General features: G+C 28.0%; 1 protein-coding gene and 1 long non-coding RNA gene across 2 annotated transcripts; one reads left to right on the forward strand and one right to left on the reverse strand.

Annotated features, from left to right (window-relative positions):
* Positions 1 to 1,920: 1,920 nt before the first annotated feature.
* Positions 1,921 to 10,433, reverse strand: LOC114128150 (uncharacterized). Its single transcript, XR_007604731.1, has 5 exons — positions 10,376 to 10,433; positions 7,020 to 7,321; positions 5,556 to 5,666; positions 4,726 to 4,790; positions 1,921 to 2,641 (listed from the first exon to the last, which is right to left on the reverse strand). It is a non-coding gene; the product is annotated as an uncharacterized LOC114128150 (long non-coding RNA).
* Positions 10,434 to 10,729: 296 nt separating this feature from the next.
* On the forward strand, positions 10,730 to 20,717 carry LOC114128148 (uncharacterized). Its single transcript, XM_027992594.2, has 6 exons — positions 10,730 to 11,356; positions 15,554 to 15,974; positions 18,625 to 18,814; positions 18,926 to 19,173; positions 19,827 to 19,914; positions 20,000 to 20,717. The coding sequence occupies exons 1-6, from the start codon at positions 10,954 to 10,956 to the stop codon at positions 20,078 to 20,080; spliced, it is 1,431 nt and encodes a 476-aa protein (XP_027848395.2). The 5' UTR covers positions 10,730 to 10,953; the 3' UTR covers positions 20,081 to 20,717.
* Positions 20,718 to 21,073: the final 356 nt, after the last annotated feature.

The following is a 21,073-nucleotide window of genomic DNA, read 5'->3' on the forward strand; positions in this document are numbered from 1 at the left end:
TAATTTTGAGACGAATGGTTGACACACAAACTGTATCCTGCTGTAGCTATTTCATTTACTTCAAAATATCTACTAGCTTTAAAATGATTGCTGATTCCAAATTTCAAATATGTCCAACTGAACCTAAAAATGTTATTGGATTACAAAATTCAGTGCTATGGTGCATATTACAAATGATGACTGTGCATGCAAATATTTAAAATAAAAATTCTTTGATGCAGTTTGAAAAACTCGTTCTCTAAGGAAAACAGGTTTTGTTATTATTTTAAAATACATGTTACTAAAAAAAAAAGGATTATATAATTCATTATACATGCATTTATTTGAGCGTTTTTGTCTGTCCAAAATATACGAAATACTAACTAAATGTGGTTTTCGAAGTTTTATTGATATATTTGATTGAAAAAAAAATACATTCTGAAGGCAAAGACTTTAATGTTGCTTTAATTTACATTTATACAATTAAAAGTAACTACAAGTCAAAACCAAATACCTATACCTGCCTGTCTACAATCTACCAATAGGTAATAAAGGTAAGTTCGAATAAACTTATTCTGATATCATCACGACGGTACAATTACCACAAGCTTGGAATATACAAACAACATTAATTGACAATAATAAATTTAATTTGATCACTAGATATCGTTACACGCCTTCAATTTATGGTATACCTAATCTAACCTAACTATACTTTAGCTACTTTGAATATTAAGTATTAAACATTTCATTAGGATTTTAAAAACTCATTATTTAATAAAAATAGGTAACATGAATTATAAATTAAAATAATATGTAAAGGATAATGTAACAAATGTAAAAACTGTATCTTATAGTATATCTTTCATTGCAGTATCAAGCATAATAATGTAGTAAAAATGTAAAATACAATAACTATTGAAAATATTAATACATAATTAGACCCTTTTAGAGTTAAAAACTTAGTTAAGTTTAAATCCTTTAATAATACCGCTATTAAAATTATAATTTTTGCATTTTTTTTCAGTTTATTTAAAATTTAAAAACCGTATTTTAATAGCTAGGTGCATACATTTTAATATCATTTAAAGAATGTCTTGTAAGCCTATTGCGAATCACCCTTCTTTTTTCAAATTAAAATCAGTAACTATCCGTTGTTGCTTAATATTTAAATTACTATTAACTGTGTTAGCTTTATTTACTATAATACATAATATTATAATAAATAATAACCTTTAATGGTTTTACATCATATACATTTAATACAACATATAATAGACCTACTTACAAATATATAAAAATAGAATTTAAATCAGCTAACACATAATAATATTTTTAGTTTTTTTTTTTATGATGTTATATTATGTTGAGTATACCAATTACCAATATACATAACTCACATTAATAGTTGGTTTATCTATTACATCTAAGCTCTGCTTAGAATCGTTTTATCGAATGCAATATACCCAGTATATAGTCACGATGATGACCACTGACCAATGACCAATGACCATGACCAATGATAAGGTTCAGCAAAGCAAGTTCTCCATTTTTTTTTTTTAATTGCTTGTACTCAATCATTTTGTTTTAACTTAGTGACTTACTTTTTACTTCTGCATCTGTTTATGAATATTTAATCTGTTCAAAAAATTTTATTACAATTTATTAGTGTATAATTAATATATCATTTTAAGTTCATATATTCTAATGCTATTTTAACAATAAGAGGTTATACCCTTAATAGTTTGTTAGGACTCATAGAAAACTATATTAAGTTTAATAATAAAAAAAGGATAATCTTTTCACGAGCCAAATAAATAGAATTATTATTATTATTTATTATTATTAAATAAAGATAAGTACGTCAATTATATTGTAAGACGTTACATAATAAAATTGAGGAAATCAAGAATAATAAACACGATCCCGTTATCACTTACGTATAAGAGATTGTACCTATTTAAAAATAAAACAATAACAGTTATTGGATTACTTTTTAAAACAAATTGTAAAAATAGAAGGAACTAACTAGTAACAATATACGAACAAAAATTAGTAATTATAACTATTAACACTGTATGAAAATCGTGTAAGTATCTTCACTGAAATTATAATGCCAAAAAAAATATAATTAAATAATTATTACACAATTATTTAATGTAACAGATAAAACGTAAAAACGTAATATTTTTGAATTCACTTATATATACATTAATAAATAATAATTCGCCGGTCTAGTGCCCTCTGAGCGCACTTCAATTCTAAAACTGTATAATAATCAGTATAATACCCATGAAGTTATAACGGTATTTTTTTTTTTTTTGGTTAAAACATTGCAGCGAACGGCACCAATGTCCAACGAGATCGTTAAAAATATAAAAATTAATCTGTAACGTTTTAATAATATTCACGGCAGCGTATACTGTATTCTATAAACTGCATAATATTAAAATGTAATTACCGGTATGTTGTGTTGCCTATATCGAACGTTATTAGTATTTTTAAATTACAATATTTTGTTATTGTAAAAAAATTATCATGTTGTCAAAAATAATATATCTTGTTCGATGTAAGTTAGGTTAAGTTATTTTAATGTTATTACTATCATTTCTGCGTCTCGTATTACGTTTAAAATTCCGTGTGAAAAGCTTCAATGAATGTCCTAAAAAATACAAAAGTTTATAATAAACTGAATTGTATTATATTATATGCGAGTGATTATTGCATTGTTTGCGTAATAATTCACCCAAACGTTTAAAAGTTGAAATGCTGCAGTTTGATTTTAAGCATTTTAATTGTTAATACATAATCTACACTCTACAGTACCTACTTATTCTTCAACGAGTACATATAAAATTAATTGTGTAAATAAGTACTAAGTAGATTAATGATAACAAACGTCATGAGTATAAAATATGTATGTAACAGTATAATCTAAATATTTGCCAGAAAATATTACACTTGAATATAATAGCAGTCATGTTGTTCCTCGTTAAAAATACGAGTAAGTACCTATATAATAAGTTATAACGTTATGTATAATACACACGGACAAGCAGGTTAAATAATATTATTATACATTGTAGGAACTATTGTTGTATGTTTGGATACTACTACATACGTTAAACTGTTAAAGTGTTAAACATATTAGTGCGCGTAGTGTATGACGTGTGTGACTATCAGACTGTAATATTAAAAAGCATTGCATGTATGATATTTAGTTTTTATTAGAAATAAACAGTTAAATGAATTAGATGCGTGTCGATATTCATATTGTGACAAAACATCAGACAGTTTCAAACTAAAATATGCATGAAGCCTGCAGGTAAAAATTCATTATTAGTATTTAATATTTATTAAACATTTTAACCATAGATTTAATTTTTAATTGTTAAAATATACTATATGGTCTATATGATAAATAATAAATAATGAAATAGATTAAAAATTACTCAAAATCGTTTAAAAAATACGAGTAAAAATGTTTTAATATCACTTTTAGAATTTCAAATCTTTTTTCGGTCAAAAACTAGACAAATATATAATACTGTTGTTCTGATAGCAATTTAAAAATATCAAAAGTAGGGAAAATTTTCAAATATTTTAAAAGAATGATTATCGATATTTTTATTCAAAAAAATAAAACGTTGGTACCTATAATATTTATAACACCGTCAAAGGCAAATAACATAACATATAAAAAAAATCCGCTACTATATATAATAGTAAAACGCTAATCGATCTCGAGACCGATTTAAATTTTTTGAAACAGTCATGGTTCATCATAGTAAACGCTTAACAATTTTCCACACAATTACATGAGCACCGTGTTTCGTCGATGTTTCCATTAATTTATCAACTGAAATGAGGTCGATGTCAAAATAAATAACACGACCAAGTTTTCCGTAAAAAAAGTCACGAGAAAATAATGGAACATAATAAATAGTAAAAATATGTCTATATGTTGTATCTGTATAGTGTATACCAGATACCAAATATCTAGATTCTAGAGTAATTCACTAAACATGCTCATCCCCATTTTTTCTATGATAATGGTTTAATTTTTTTTTGAAACTGACATTTTGTAATACATACCAATTTATTAGGATTATATTTTCAAATACTTAGAATTTAAATCATCTAAAATGTGTCCTGTGGTGATTTACATTTTTTTGTTCAAAAAAATATTTATAAAAAAATATTAAGCAGATAATTTTTTTTTGAAAATCTTGATATTGTATCTAAATCAAAATTTGAACGACAAAAATTTACAAATTATAAAATGTTAGTAGATAAAAATGAATTGAGTACTAAAATTTTTCAAATACTTTATCACATAGACTTCATCTCTTCCAAAATTACTATTACTATCATCATAAACCTTTCATCTTTAGTTTATATTAAGTTAAATACCTCAAACACAACTAGTTCGAGAATTTCAATTTATATACATTAACATTTTAAAAAAGTGTATAGCTAAAATTGAATTTAAAGAAAATTCAAAATAAGCAGTGATGATTTTCACTTGAAAAATAAAAAAACAAGTATTACTACAGAATTCTCAAATGGTACACAAAATCTAAGTACCTATTTGAAAACAATAATATAGTCCTTGAGTAGGTATGCTTAAAAAATTATTATAAGAAAAAATTAAAGTGAGCATGCTTCGTCCTGTATAATTACTTCTATGTAAATAAAAAATTTCCAAACTCCAGATTTCCTACTTATAAAGTGTTATATGATTACCTGACCGGTTTAGCACATTATTCATTATTACAATTCTCTGTTTGGTATTTTAATCGTTCATTGACCTGCAAGTAAGGTGACGTAAATATTAACTTTTTAGTAAGTTGAAGGTTATTATATTTATAGTTAACTTTTTTATAGTTCTCATGCATGGTATCTTTTATTTATAATACTAATTATTAAAAATATTTTGGATACGTTTGGTATTAATACATGCAAATAAATTAAAATATACATAACAAATTGTTTAAATTAAATTTTTAACTCTGAACCAAATAATTTATCATTAATTTGTTAAATTTATTCATTATAATACTCAAAATAAGTTTTACATATAATTTCCATTGATTTGATCAGAAGCGTATTTTAAAGAAATTGCAATTATAACTCATCTAGACTAAGTTTTGGGAAAATTAAAATTATTTATTTACACAATACGTATACTGGTTAAAAAAAACCAATAATAAAATATTTATTAATAATGTTGACAGAATTATTCAAGTCTATAAAAATTCGTGCCGTCAGCACTCTTGATGTACGTAAAAATCTAACTTTTGTACATACATAATAGAGCCGTAATGAATGATAATTTCAAAAATGTTCCGATCAAAATCACAAAACTATTATTTTTATGTTCACAATAATGAAATCAAAATCATGAAAACCAAATGAGTAAATAATGTAGTTAATAACATTTACAAAACTATTGAAAATGTAGTTTATAGAGATTATGAAAAATATTGAATAATTTATTTTATTTTAATTAAAATTATATTCAATTATTTATCTTTTAAAAAATTTATTATATTATTTAAGTTAAATAAATTTACCATAATTTCTATTTTTTTGCTATGTCTTTATATGTTTTTTCTTATTATTAAAATTCGCTGTAAATAATTCTTCGTATTTCAGCTCTTGAATATTTTGTTTATTCTCTTAACCTACAATATAAAAATTCAATTAAATATATAAAAAATGATTTACATAATATTGAATAAAATAGAATTTTTAAATTGAAAAAGAAGAATTTGAGGGACATTCTGTTTTTTGACGTGTTCTTCGTAAAGTACGTTTTAAAATATGTACTATACTTAAATGGTGATATTTTCAACTATACCAGGTATAATTTGAGAACTGGCAAATAATTTATTAATTATTGAGGATTATTATAGGTATTAGATAAATATTATAACTTAATCATTTTTCCAATAGTTTGTCTAGATTTAATTTTATTTTAATAGTGCTCGGAGTTTAAAGCATAATAAGCAATTAAAAAAACACACGATTGTTTTAAAAAAAGCAAAAAATAACATGAACTAGTTATAAAAATTAATAAAAAAATTTGAAAAATTAATTTAAATTAAAAAAATAATTAACTACCACGTATTTCCTAGATTTGTAGTAGTGAAACTGAATATTGTCCGACAGAATATTTTTTACATAGAAAATGAACTTTCTACATCCAATGAAGTGATCAATGTATACATGGGTTTCAATTTGCAACACTAAAATTAAATTTTTAAGTGGTCGATATCGATATTGTAGGTATACTGACCGTATAATGAGTTTTGCAGTCTATATGTAGATCAATAATCTATATACGTTTAATACATTTAATAAACAAGCCGATAACGAAAACAATAATAATCCAATTTTTGGGTTTTTACATTTCTTATTAATTATTTATTTTATTTTTATTACAATAGCATAATATACATAAAAAAAATTCACAGTTGGAATAATTGAAAAAAGCAATAAAAAAGCCAAAAAATAAAAAATAAATTGGTTTATTTGGAATTAGAATGATATTAAACAATTGTATGTTTAAAAATTAAATTTCTATCTAATATAAAAAAAGAAGCATATGCTTTAAAATCTGAGCCCTATATGTAAGAATGTCGGAGATATGTAAATGAATTAAGAACCTTTTTTACCAATTGACTACCTAATAGTAATTCAACCTTTATAATTTTTAACTGCATATCTTCAGTAGTATACTGAAAAGTATTTTAATTCTATTTTGTGATCCACTCGATTTATGTAACTATAGTATACTAACAGTCTAATTTTTATTTTATTTTTATACATTGCATTTTAAGTCAATATGGTACTTACACAGAAAATACACTAATTTAATATTACGTAAAATAAGTCATACACATTAAAATATAACGTTCAATACAAATATCATTACTATAACTAAACCAATTTTATAAACCTATAAGAATGAAATACTGATGTACCTATCTATTTATTGAGAAAATTGAATCGCTGCTATTATCTACGTAATTTACTTGTATTGTCGCGGTTTTACCATCAATTAATGGTTTCGCTCTTTTTACCTAGTCCCATTTCAAAATTGTCAAGCAACGAAAACTTCCATTATTTGTCTTCATTACTATAAACTCATGGTATATCTGTTAAATCTTCCAAAGTTAACAAATTCAGTGCCAAACTTTCAAATGTAAACTCTCAGGTGTAGTAGGTGTACAACCGAAGAGTTATCACATGTAGCAATTTTGATTGTCGACGTTTCAACCGGCTCCCACCAGATGTGCATGGCCGCATTATGAACACCGATGTTACTAAAATATACCTATAATTTTATTTTAAATATTTTAAATTCATGTAAAAAAAAACGTATTATGATATAACTGCTGGATATTTTACAAAAGTATATATCATCAATAAAAATTTAAACTATCATAGAAATAGATATTAGATTCAAAGGAAAATATTATAAAGAAAAAAGCCTTAATATATATTATAGGACACATATCTAGTGAAATTCAAGCAGTCTGCGCACACCTATGCATAGAGTATACTATTTATTCATTAGAATCTATAATGATAATAGATTATCTGGAATCTGGGTCACTGAAGAATTCATAGAGTAAAAGACATAAACATATACCATAAATAATATTTTAATGACTCTTTAATATAATATATAAATAATATACTGTAATACTGTATATTATAATTTCCATAATATTAGGTATGTACTTATACATATATTAAATAATTAGGGAACTACAACAATATGACTCATAATTTTACTTGGATTGTATTGCGTTTTTTTTTTCATTTCTTTTTCAACATAAAATATCTACTATGACACTCCTTCGGTTAAACGATCTTTCCAATAAAAAAAATATCCTTCATATTTTAGAAATGGTTCAATTTTTGAGAAATAAAATAATCAATATTTTGTATGACATTTAAAACATTTATTTACTTTAAAGTTTAAACAATCTAACAGCACTTTAACATACTGTTTTAAACAATATAAATGTCAATATTTATATACGTAGTTATTCTAATATTCTATATAGTTTACGGTTGAACTCACAACTGTTATAACTCGTGTCAAGTCCATCAGATCTAATGACAATGATGTTTATCCATTAGAAATTAAAATAATATAAAAACACAATAAAAATTAAATTTCTACGATTATAGTCTTTATTTATAATTTATTGCCCTTTTTTAAATTAAATTATTCAACTTTTTTTTTTTCGAATATTATTATCAATTCCTAGAAATTCGTTTATTTTGTATTAGGTATTAACATTTTTAAATTGTATTTTGATTTTTACTAATCAATGAATATTATATTCTATCATTGCCACTTTTGACTAGTGCCTACTCATATTTTGTATATAGTAAAAATAATGCTGGACATTACTTACGGATAGACGTAATTTTAATATTGTTATAACAATATAGGTAATGCTTTGCGGATGACCAATTTCAATAAAAGAAACTAGAGATGTAATCCTGAATATTTGCAGTTAGTCGTGATCATTGATTAAAGATTGTACAATGAGGAATGTTTACTTTTCCTTCACAACTTTATTCAATAACCACATATTTGATAATATTTTTGTACCTACACTGTAAATTATTATTAATTTATCAATATAAAATAAGGACTACAATTAACTATATACTTGGAAAATTTTAATTCTCGAGACTCCAACATAATCGCATACATGAATTATATATTTATATGATAATAATTAAAGCTTATACAAAATCGATTTGATTGTATAAATCATTATGTATACTCTTTAAAGAAATAGATACAATAAAATAAAATATTGTATCGTAAAAAATATTTATAACTTTCCATGTTATGAAGTCTATTATACATTATTTATAATAGATCAATTTCATAAGGTTTGTTTGAGAAACGTGTCATATAGTTAAAAGTTATACCACACTATGCATTTAAGCGAATCCGGGTAAAATGCGTCCGGTAGACCGGAAAAATAAATCAAAAATCGCTATAACTGTAATACAATATAGTTCGACTACAATGACATTAATATAATAATATCTATAAGTACAATCTATTGATGTTTGTCATCTAACTTGACAATTAAGCTAATTGATAATACGTAGTTATCACTACCATTGTGCTGCAGTTAATATTAATTAAACTATACTCACTCCTTACGAAAATGTAATAAATATAACAATAAAAAACATGGAAAGATTTTCTACATTAATGCAGAAATTAATGGACAAAATAATTATAATATATAAATTATAATAAAATTCTTCTCATCGATTTATTTACACCCAAGTTTTACAATTTTCTTTATCGGAAGTTTTTCTGTTCAAAGTATCATAATAGTTTCTAATATGAAGTTAAAAAGTTTTCCATGACGATGTCGTTCGTACAGGGTATTTTTAAATCATCAAAGTACGTACATGCCCTGCGTACATACTACGCGCGATGGAAATGTGGTATTATAAGTATACGAACGAGAAGGCCACTCATAGACGGCAACGAACGACCTTGACATCATCCATACATGATACATATAGTCATCACATCTTCGAATCCAAACGAAACCATAGACCCGATTTATGAATAATATTTTCGAGTTTAAGGATTTATTTTGTTTTATTTTGATTAATTTTAATTTTTGATTTTTTTTTTTTGTTCTTAGTACACAAAATGTATTTACCATTCAGCCTAACAATTTGAATACCATATAAAAATACGAATACGCAAGTGAATTGTCAAATATCAAGAACGCACATTTTAATAGCTTTACCATCAGAAATCTCATGACTAATGCTTTGATGGTACGATAATATAATTTAATATTGTACGTATCAACATTTCCAGAAAAGTATTAAGCTTCAGACCAAAATTGCGAGTATATAATATGGATTGATCGACCAATATAGGTAATGATATCGGATATCCATAAGGATGATAGATCAGGACTTCTGTTTTTCTAAATAGTTAGCGTTCGCGTTGAAGAATATTATCCTGTGGCGTATAATAACGATTATTATTTTATTATAAATATTTGCGGACGAAATAATACATCAAAATAAATTGGGTGTTCGTGACAATGTTATAGTGATAGTTTGTTAAAAATAATGCGAATGCTATTACAGGATTTCTGGAATCCCTTAGGATCCTCGTCATTTGCATTAATCATAATATTATTACGTGCTTAGTACTTATATTATATTCTAATGATGTAACACGATCGAATAGTGTGTTGTGCGAATAAATATTACGCTTAGGGCATAATAAATCGATCGTAACAATATTATAGTAATGATTGACCGAATTCCAACGAAAAGGTATTTCGGACGAAATGTATAATAATAATTTACCTACGTGATCGTCACATTTCTACGAAGACGACGACGACGACGACGACGACGACGACGACGAGCCAAGCATAATAAAATAATAATAACTAACCTGGCCTGCTGTTGTAGTCCGACGGTGTATAATAATAATAATAATAATAATAATATGTCAATGGCCCTACCATAACAGGTTTGTACGCGTTCCGCCGCCGTAACTGCGCGTGGTCTGGTTTACCGCTACGTCCGCGACCGAACCCCACTCTTCTTTTCGCAGCCCGGTCACCGCTACCGCGGTAACCCGCAGGGGGGCGGCTGAGTATTTGGTTCCGGCAACGATGGACTCGTCCATCCACCATTCGGTCACAACACGATAGTCGCAGTTCTTCGATCGACGTCTACCCCGTCACATCGCGTAGCTCGCCGACTATGTGAAAACGGTTCTTTATAATAATAATATTATTAATTAATTGATATTATCACAACCTATCCGTACACCAAATTCCATCACGTTTACCGTCGCCGAGCGGTGTATTGCATAATCATATTTTTGAGACCATCATCTCGTCCGATTTCCAACCACCGTCGGTCACCAACACCATCGTCATGATCCGGTCACCGTTCAACGCGGCGCTGTTGCTGGCCCTGCTTCTGGCTGGACCCGCGGTCACGTCCTCGGTGGACAGCAACGACGTGGACGACGGCGAGGAGAACCCGTTCCTGGAAGCGGCCAAGTCGCTGCTGCAAGACTCCCTGGCCAGCGGACAGGGCGGCGGTGCCGCCGCCGGCTTGGGCTCCGTGCTCCAGTCGTTCATGCAGACAGAGGGCGCCAAGTCCGGGCTGGGATCGATCGTTTCCGGTCTGGCGGCGGCCAAGGGTTCCGTCGACCCACAGATGATCGGCCAACTCGTCGGCATGTTTGCCGGCGGTGCGGCTGCGGACAAATCGTCGTCCGGCAACGACGACGGGCCCGGTGTGGACTGGAGTTCCATGATCGACTTGGCTTCCGGTAAGTCCGTCTCCGTGGTTTAAGCGATATTTTCATATGATATATTATTATATGTGCAGTCAGTGGCGTAACTGAGGGCCCGCTGACCCAGGGTCCAGGGTTAATTTGGGCATTTGGTTATAGGGTTATACTTGATATAACAATATATTAAGGGCCCATTTTTAACATTTTTTATTTTTGTCGGGGGACCCAAACTTTTTTGTTACGCCACTGTGTGCAGTACTTGACCACAAAATTTGACTTGAACCTATGAGTCTGTATTCGACTATTTAAAGCTTGACTGATACAGAGCTGCCTCGTAACTTTTTTTATTACAGTTATATAATTATTTTTGACACATTAATATAATATACAATATTTTAAAATAAAATACTTGATGAAAAATCTAAGAATCGGCTCTTCTTAGTAAGGGACATAGCACGCCTAAAATACGTACTACTGGTTAACTTCACTGATGCATGTATGATTTATAGTATGTAATAGTATAAATATCATTTATTCTCATATAAATAATAAATGTTATAAATTATAATTCAACTAAATGTTCACAATGCTACTAAATCAATAAATCATTACAACAGAGGTATCGTTTGGGTAAGGCACTAAGGCAGATGTTTAACCAATCCTAATTTTTAAAATAGTACGTGTATCGGATTGATTAAAATCTACACGACATTGCTTTTTATGCTATTTGCACTTAAAGGGCTTAAAAATGTTTGTTTTTTGTTAAAATTTTTCGCTTATTAAAATAACAGAAATGTATGTATGATATACATTAATACACCAATCATGTGCCAAAATAAATTCTAAGAATAATTATGTATAAATATTAAAATAAAATAACTGTCTGAAATGACGTCGTCATTGCATTATTGTACAACTTTTACAAAAATCTTGCAATAAGAACAAACATGATGACTCTAGCATTTCTTTATTACTCGGGGCGTAAATTTATTAGTATTTATATTATATTTATTGAAGCCGGTAATCTCATGGTTATAAATTATTATTTATAATAATTAATAGTGTAAATAACAATATTGTGATACTACAATGTATATGCGTTGTCAATTAGATTACTTAAAACTGTATAAAGAATGTGTAATGATGAAGTACAATCACCGTAATGACTGGTGTGTGATGAGTCACTAAACCGACTGATTTCATCTATTCAACTGAAATGCATCATAGTAAATAATTTAAACGTGGAATATTTTGGAATCTCATCGAGTGTCGAAAAACATTTAACATAATATACTTATATAGCTACATCTCATTGGTGTTACTAGTGAGTGAGTACCGAGTGGACCATCGTAGCTCCTTGTACTAAGTTTAAAGTATACCTACCTATCCGAATAATTGTATACTTTTAGTAGTATTTTAAAATTGTATTTCATTTTGAGTTTTGACATAGATTTGTTTTTGGGTTGAGCACAACATTTTTTCTGACTGATTTCGAGTTACAATGTTCCTAGGTAACCTCTTGTAACTAATGCAAAATATAATTACAATATCATGCAAGCTTATTGATTTATATATATTTTTTTTTTATCTGAAATATGTAGGACTGTGTCGACGTATACGCCAATGATACGATGATAATACGCTCTAATACTATGATCTTGGGCATTATGAATTATAACAGTAAATACACTATTGTATTTAGTACACCTAAAAGTACCTATTTCAAAGTTATAACCATCTCGTATTCCGTATATTTTTTTAGTCTGACTGCAGATGTCAATGAACCGTGGAATCGTGGTTTACGTTACTATTTTACATCGAATTTAGATTTTTTCAACTAGGTTACTCGGCTATATTTTGAACGATAATTATATGAACACTTGGCATACATTCTATAACGGTGTTAACCATTCGTTTAAAGAAATCGATGTTGTAGTATTGTACATTTGTCTACACCTATTATATATATGTGATTGATTAGAGTGTGAACCAACGTTATTAAATCACCTATCCGAAAAATAAAAAACTAATATTAAATGCAAACACGCATCTCTTAAGCCCAACACCTTTGAAAAATTCAAAACGTACAAGAACAGTACAAATCATTGAGGCTGTATTTTAAATGGTAGATTGTGGGTTTGAGTATATGATAAATTGATAATATGTATTAGTTATAATTAGTATATTTTAGTTATAACATAATGATTATAACAATTATTATCTCATTAAATTTGGTGTTATAATAATCCTTGATTTATAAACAAGTTAAAAAATATATGTATAGTTACTTATTAATTATTTTAATGTTTACCTATTCAGTATAACTGACTGTTTAATTGATAGCCATTCTTTTCTTATTTATTGCGCACTTCGGTATAATTATAGTGTTAAGTACATGATATTATATACGTAAATATTGTATACTTGTATTTTGTAAACAAATGATTTGTGTTAGTACTATTTTATTACTAAATTAAGGAAGCTGCAAGGATTTATTTATTTCATACGAAACTTAATACGGAGGGCTCCTTCTCTATAGTATACTGTAGAGATTAAATAACTACTTACTTACATTATTTTTACAGTAGTTAAGTATCAATATTTTTACATTCTTCGCATTATTTTGTAGATATACTTGAAAAATTTAAAATTCAGCCAAATGAAGTCTTCCCTTATTATTTTTTCGAGAATCTATTACAACCCATACTCATCGACTTGCATAATTTTTCAATTTTTCCAAATGATTGTTGTTTTTAAAATATATATTATATATAATAATTTTGTCTTGTAAATTTCGTAATTTGGCTGAGATTTAATCCACCGCATTATTTCTTCTGTCTGTATCTACAAAAATAAACAAATTAGCTATATTTTCTTATCGTCAGAGTAGTTCAATATACTTTTTCAGTATAATTACAACGTATTATTTAAAATTCTTTTTTTCTTTATTCTCTTAACTAATTTTTCACGTCTTTGCCTCACGCATATAGTAACTAATAAAGTGTGTTAACAAACTACTGTTTTTAAATATTTATCATTGATTGATTATTTAAAAAAAATAAATTAAATTTACTACAAGACTTAGTGTATAATAAACTCTATTCAAGTTAACCATGAAATTAAACAGTGGTTGGTGATGTACTCATATATTTAATTGATTATATATAAATACGATCTTGACAACAATAATCGTAGGTAGAGCTAATAAATTTTATAATAAGCGATATAATATTTCTGTTTACCCATGCAGTCGGTATTTATCCTATTTATGACTAAATATAATGTATCCAGGCGAAATTTTTCAAAAAATCACAATAATGCTTTAGTTTCACTAATATTTTTATTTTACGTTTCTAAGAAAATCACAATCGATTCAATGATATACCTAATAATATTCTATATTATATATTTGATGTATTTACTATTTAGTCATACGGGTAAATGTCATTATTTCTATTTATGAATATGGTTTGTATCGTTTACTATTAAGTCAACGATTGTTGAGACCATGCATTTATATTCTTCCGTAGTCGTCAAGTAGTACAACTATACATGACCCATAGTTTACGTGCAAAAAATTCCGCATTAGTTGAACGGTTCAACGGTAAATTAACCGTATCGATACAATATAATAACCTGTTTAGAACTATACACAGCCGTTTGTCTCATCTTGTTTTTATGAACTTCGTCGATCATTGTCTTATTACATAATAAAATAAAAACTCGTTTCCAATTTTATATTCAAAATAATATAAATATTATATCAAATTCTATTCGATAATTTCAGATTCGTTATTATACTATTATATGATGGATGGTATTAAAAGTTTTTTTTTATAATATATTTATTGGATTTGCCTCTATTCGTTGCAAATAATCATTATAATCTATATTATAATCTACGAACTCGATCCAATGATATACTGTTTCCAAGTTATGACTAGGTACTATAATCGGTATATATTATATAAGTATCAAAATCGATATTAGCTTTTAACAAAATATATTTTATACCGACGAATTTGTGTAAAACACAGATAATTAAATCCAATAATTTTTACTCACCCAGACTTTTGTAATAGGTATACGCACAGTTATATGATACAGTTGCAATGTTCTGCCTAGGCGTCCTTTTTTAAATTGTTCGTTGATGTACATTGTATAATTATATTATTTCATAATTACAAGCATTTGGAATGAAACAAAAAACGTTATTCGCTGGTTATTTTATAGGATTCATGTCATCGACGGCAGGCACAGGCCAGGGTTCGTCGATCGAGGGTTTCATGAACGTACTTCCTGTGTTGGTGAATGCGTTCAGTGGCGGTCACAAGCATTCCGACGATCCAGAAGTGGAGGATTTCGAAGAACACGAGCGACACGCTAGGGCCTCGACCTTCCTGCCACCGTTCCTGAGCAGTGCATACGTGTACTGGGAACATTTCAAAAACAGCGAGCTAGGTACGACCTTGTGGAAGAACAGTGGCCTGGGCAGCATCTTGAAGCTGTTTATCGATAGGGACGGTCACTTCCAAGTGGACAAGATATTCGAGTCTATGGAAAACGCCACGTTCAGGCGACGATGGGTCAGGAGTCTGACCAGTTTTGTCGCTGAATGGATTAAACACGTCTCCGACCCGAACACACAAGCCAGGTAATTACCGTAAACCCGGTACACGCATTTATACTCGTATACATTGTGCACACGCGTTTAAACATAGATATAATATGTAATATAAATCGTAGCGTGAGTATATATACTATATAACAATATCATAGTAACTCGACGAGCACGCCTTGTTTCAAACGAACGGAACTGGTTTTGCTCGTAGAGTTCGTTGCCCACTGCTACCTCGATAATAATATACGGCTACAACTACACCGGTACATATTCCTAATACAAAAAAAAATTTACGCCAGTAAATAATAAATGTATAAATATAATATATTTTATAAATTAGTATAGCGTAAAATTTGTTTATGCAAACGGAATTATTAATTATCATCTTGATTAGTATTCACAATTTATATTATACCTACGTTATATTTTAACTTAAAAGAAATTATATAGATACTAGTGTAATCGGACGATAATGTACCTCATATCTCTTATAAATTATACACTTCGACGTTGCTCGTCATGGTTTTATACTCGTTCATACGAGTGTACATATTTTATGTTTCGTCACAAACCACGAGATCAAATATCAATATAAAATATGCATAAACATGGATTTTACATAAAAATCAACTACAAAATAATATTTACTCACTTCGTGAATCTATTTGCTTTTTCTAGAATAAATTATATAACATTAAGTCATTAAAAATTAAAATGTAATGATTTGTGGTAATTATTTAGTAAACGACCGTAACATAGATAATACTTTTTATTATGTGTGTTTTACTTACTAATACATTATTTCAAATACGTGGTGTAAGGTACGTGTGGTGACCGTGCGTAATGGTATAGACAATTTACAGTTATCCGTAAAAAATAAACAGTTGTTCTGATCTTAACCAATGCAAAAAAAAACTAAATACTCTTGGGTCAAGGTCAGACGGAAAACGTTTTCAAAAATAAATTATAGGGACCTAGTACAATATATTCTCATCAATTTAATAGTTAAATCACATAAAAAACAATAAAATTAAAAAAACAATACATCTAAAAAATTAAAAATTATATAGTGATACTTATACGGCTATTATACTATTAAATACTTCCATATTTTCGCAAGTAAATACTTGACCTTTTTAGTTTTTATACTTATATTACTTTTCGATCACATAAACCATAACAAAGTTTTTAAATTTAATCCCAATTATGAAAAATAAAATTAGTACATATATTAAAATACCGGAATACCACACATTGTAATCATGTGAATAAATAATATTTATTATTAAAATCTTAACCAGCGCAGGTCGCAGACATCCACCCACTCAACAGTATATATTTTACCGTAACATTTCAATATTATGACGTCACGAAGCAAAATATTTAAGTGCTGTAACTATACTCTTCCCGATTCAATCTTAGTATGGTTTTTGAATTTTCGAACGTTTAGGTCAGACATTTAAGTTATTACGGAAACATTTTAATTATGAATAGGTGTGAAGTATAGCTGTAGTGTTTACGTGCGTGAATTTAAAATATAATATATAAATAGTATTATATACTACTGCAATATTACAGTTCATTGAACACTTATGGTGAACAAAAATAATGTAACGTTCACGTCGCGGCCAAACACTTTAATAACATCAATTATCTCATACCTATATTTAGATGATGTTATAAAGGTATATATTAATAACACGTTCACTGGCTTCGGTAGGTACATTAGAACATGCCTCTATATAGTATGTATCTCATATACATATTCAACCATAACAACTAACTGGTTATTACTTATTTATTTATTTTTTTACAAACATACCAACTGCACCTCCTCGTCTCGTTGAAATTATATTAAACTATCGTGTTATAATGCGTAGTTTTAAAATAATATTATAATCTGAAGAATTTATTGTAAAATACGCCCATTTATTACACACCACCTATATTATGTCAATGTCCCTACGTCTGATTTTTTTTCGAGTTGTATCATACATGGTATGTATTATACATACCTATTATTATTATTATGATCGATTCGAAGTGATTATGTTTTCTGATATTAGCAGTTAACTGAGATTGCAGACAATGACCCTGCAGACGGGAAAAGAGTTACCGTCATATTTATAGTAGAGTAGCTTTTTTTTCTGCCGTTTCATTTAACACTTGACGAAAGCATATTAATAGTATAAGTTTGTGAAACTATAAAATTAAGGAAATTATATATTTTAGATAACCGACTATATATTTACCAACAATAACGGTATTTACAAATAATAAATATCATATGATACTTGGCTATGTAGTATACCTATCTATAATTTTATCGCTTTTATTTTTTATTAGACAATACCAATGCATTATACCCAAGTGTAAATAAAATAAGATAAACCATCTTGGAATCATTTCAAACACCAATATTTTTATGTGTGCTGGTAATAATGTCTTCAGACATACTACACGCATTATTGGCGTCAGTCCAGATCCATACGATGATATTATTTTATAGTGCCTACCTACCTACTTATATTATACGATTTAAAATCAGATATATAAGGTTAAATGTATTTATACGAACAAAACACGGATTTATTTCAAAATTGCGTTGTGTACTTATTTAAGTATTATATAAAATGTGATACCTATACCTAGTATCTATATAATATAACGTCATGTTTTACAGATATTTGTCGACGACACAATTTATCATGAACGGATTCTTAAAGTCTCAAGGTTATTCTAAAGCAGCCCAATTCGATCAAGCAAGGCCAGCGGAATCGTTGAGTTTCCTGGCCGACGCCGTGTTTAAACGACAGTTTGGACTCAAAGTAAATTCTGCAACTTACATCAAACCTGCGATAGCATATATACAAGTACGTATAACACGTTATAGACGTACCTATATTAATTTATACACATGTTAATATGTTATAACTTATAAGACGTCATATTACATATTTATACGTGAATGGTTGTTCTTATAGGAAGTGTTTAGATTGGGTCAAAGCAAAGGATTGAGTTTGCAACATTTAACCTCTAAGGAAATCGAAGAAAAACTATCGGAACTGTTAAATCACGAAATAATTGACCCGGTGCTCAGAGTATGGAGGGTGTACAGGTTCGTAGGCAAGAAACCAGAATGTGATCGTTACTTGGTGTGCAGTATTAATCGTAAAGGGCAATACCCAGATAGCAAAACAGGACTCAAACCAGGTGTCACAAAACTCTCCAGGTACGTTAATAATTAAATGTAAATTTTAAGCGTTATTCTAAATCTTCATCAGTATATTATAATTGAACTATTAAAATATTTAGGTACACTATTTTTATTTAAAATTAAAATAATATTAAAAGTGTTTTTTATATCTATACCAATATTAATTCAAAAATTTGCAAGGAATATAATCAATGAACTGCGTATATTATGTATACATAATACGGATTTAATATATAAATATAATATTATATACGTATTATTATTGATTATAAATTTATAAAATATATGTTCATAATCAATGGGCAATGGTGGGTATAATTTATTATTTAATAACCATTTGGCTTGTAAAGCAAATATATAATATACGTAATAAATAATTAATGTTTAATTCGATTCAAGCGCATTCATTTCATATATGATAAAATAATAATTTTTAATTAAATGGCAAAATGTATGATTGATGTTGTAAATAAAATAAAATAATACTTACGATTCATTTATAGGTTATAAGTATATAATTCTAGACAGAATTTGGAATAAATGATATTTATAAAACGTTTTTAAAAACATTATAATTTTTCATTCGATATTTGGGATAATTAATAATTAATATTGATTAATTTATAACTTCGATATTATTCACTTACGACTTCTATTCTGTTTAACAGTTTAATCGCTTCTTGGTTCCTGTCCGGTCAAACGGGAACACCGTTCTGGAAACTTTACAACGCTGCAACCGAAGACCACAACTGTTCGGTAAGTTGGTTTTTTTACCAATTAAATCACGATTTTTATTTGACTCTGTTTTTATTACCATGATAATTGTTCATGTGTTGTTTAGACTAAATATTCAGCCAATTGTCAAGAATTCCACGAAGAGGATTTGAAAGCTACGACTGAATATTTCCACAACGAACTCTAAGTGTAAAAAAAAACAATAAAAAAATATCGATAATTGCGGATAAACATTATGGATAGTTTCAAAGGCTGTTTCATCAATTTCGGTTTTTGAACATTTTATATATAATATGTATTTTAACTCTAAACGGGGTGTACACTAGGTACTCGGGTACTTAAACCTAGTTTAAGCCACCATTGATATACTACCTTAATTTTGTTTTATAATTTTTTTTTTTATATTTATATATTATGTACACATTAACTAAATTATTTTTAGCATACGATTTACTGTTAGGTAATTTTTTTGCAGAACAAAATAACTGCAATCCACTTTATATAGGTATTTTACCATCCCGAAATATTTTAATAGGGGACTTTAGTAATACCTTTTATAGAAGTGCAGATGGAACTCAAACGATAGGTATATTTTGTAATATATTTTAAGTTCCAAACAAATAATTATGTCTTTCATACTAGATCCAATTACCGTTAGTTGACAATACACAGTCCTAACTGCAAAAAAAGCAAAATCAATATTATATTATATCGATAAAGTGTATTGGTATATTAATATTAATTTAATAGCTTCATAAAATATTTAATTGATATTGTAATTCGTTTTCTACAATATATTTAAATATATACCTAAATTATTTGTACTCCGTTGTTCTTGATGGTTTCATATAACACACCGAGATCAATAAAATATTTTATTGTCGTTATAGATATTGGCTACTTACCAAATTAAAACTGTTTCCGAACCTAACGATTTCATCACGAACTCCATACAACGATTGTTGATTGTTAATAGGTAAAGCGATTTAAGAATTAATCTAGAATTGCGGTCAACTATTTTGTTATTATTTGGAATACCTGTTGTAATAATTAATACGGCGCTGACACAAAACGCAAAACAAATTAATTTTTTAGATATAGAAAATATATTATACATATAACATGACGAGCTCATTGCGTGGATGTTTTCCGACAATAAGTAGGTATCTATACAGATATA

This window comes from Aphis gossypii, chromosome 3 (genome assembly GCF_020184175.1).
Source record: "Aphis gossypii isolate Hap1 chromosome 3, ASM2018417v2, whole genome shotgun sequence".
Classification (NCBI taxonomy): Eukaryota; Metazoa; Arthropoda; class Insecta; order Hemiptera; family Aphididae; genus Aphis; species Aphis gossypii.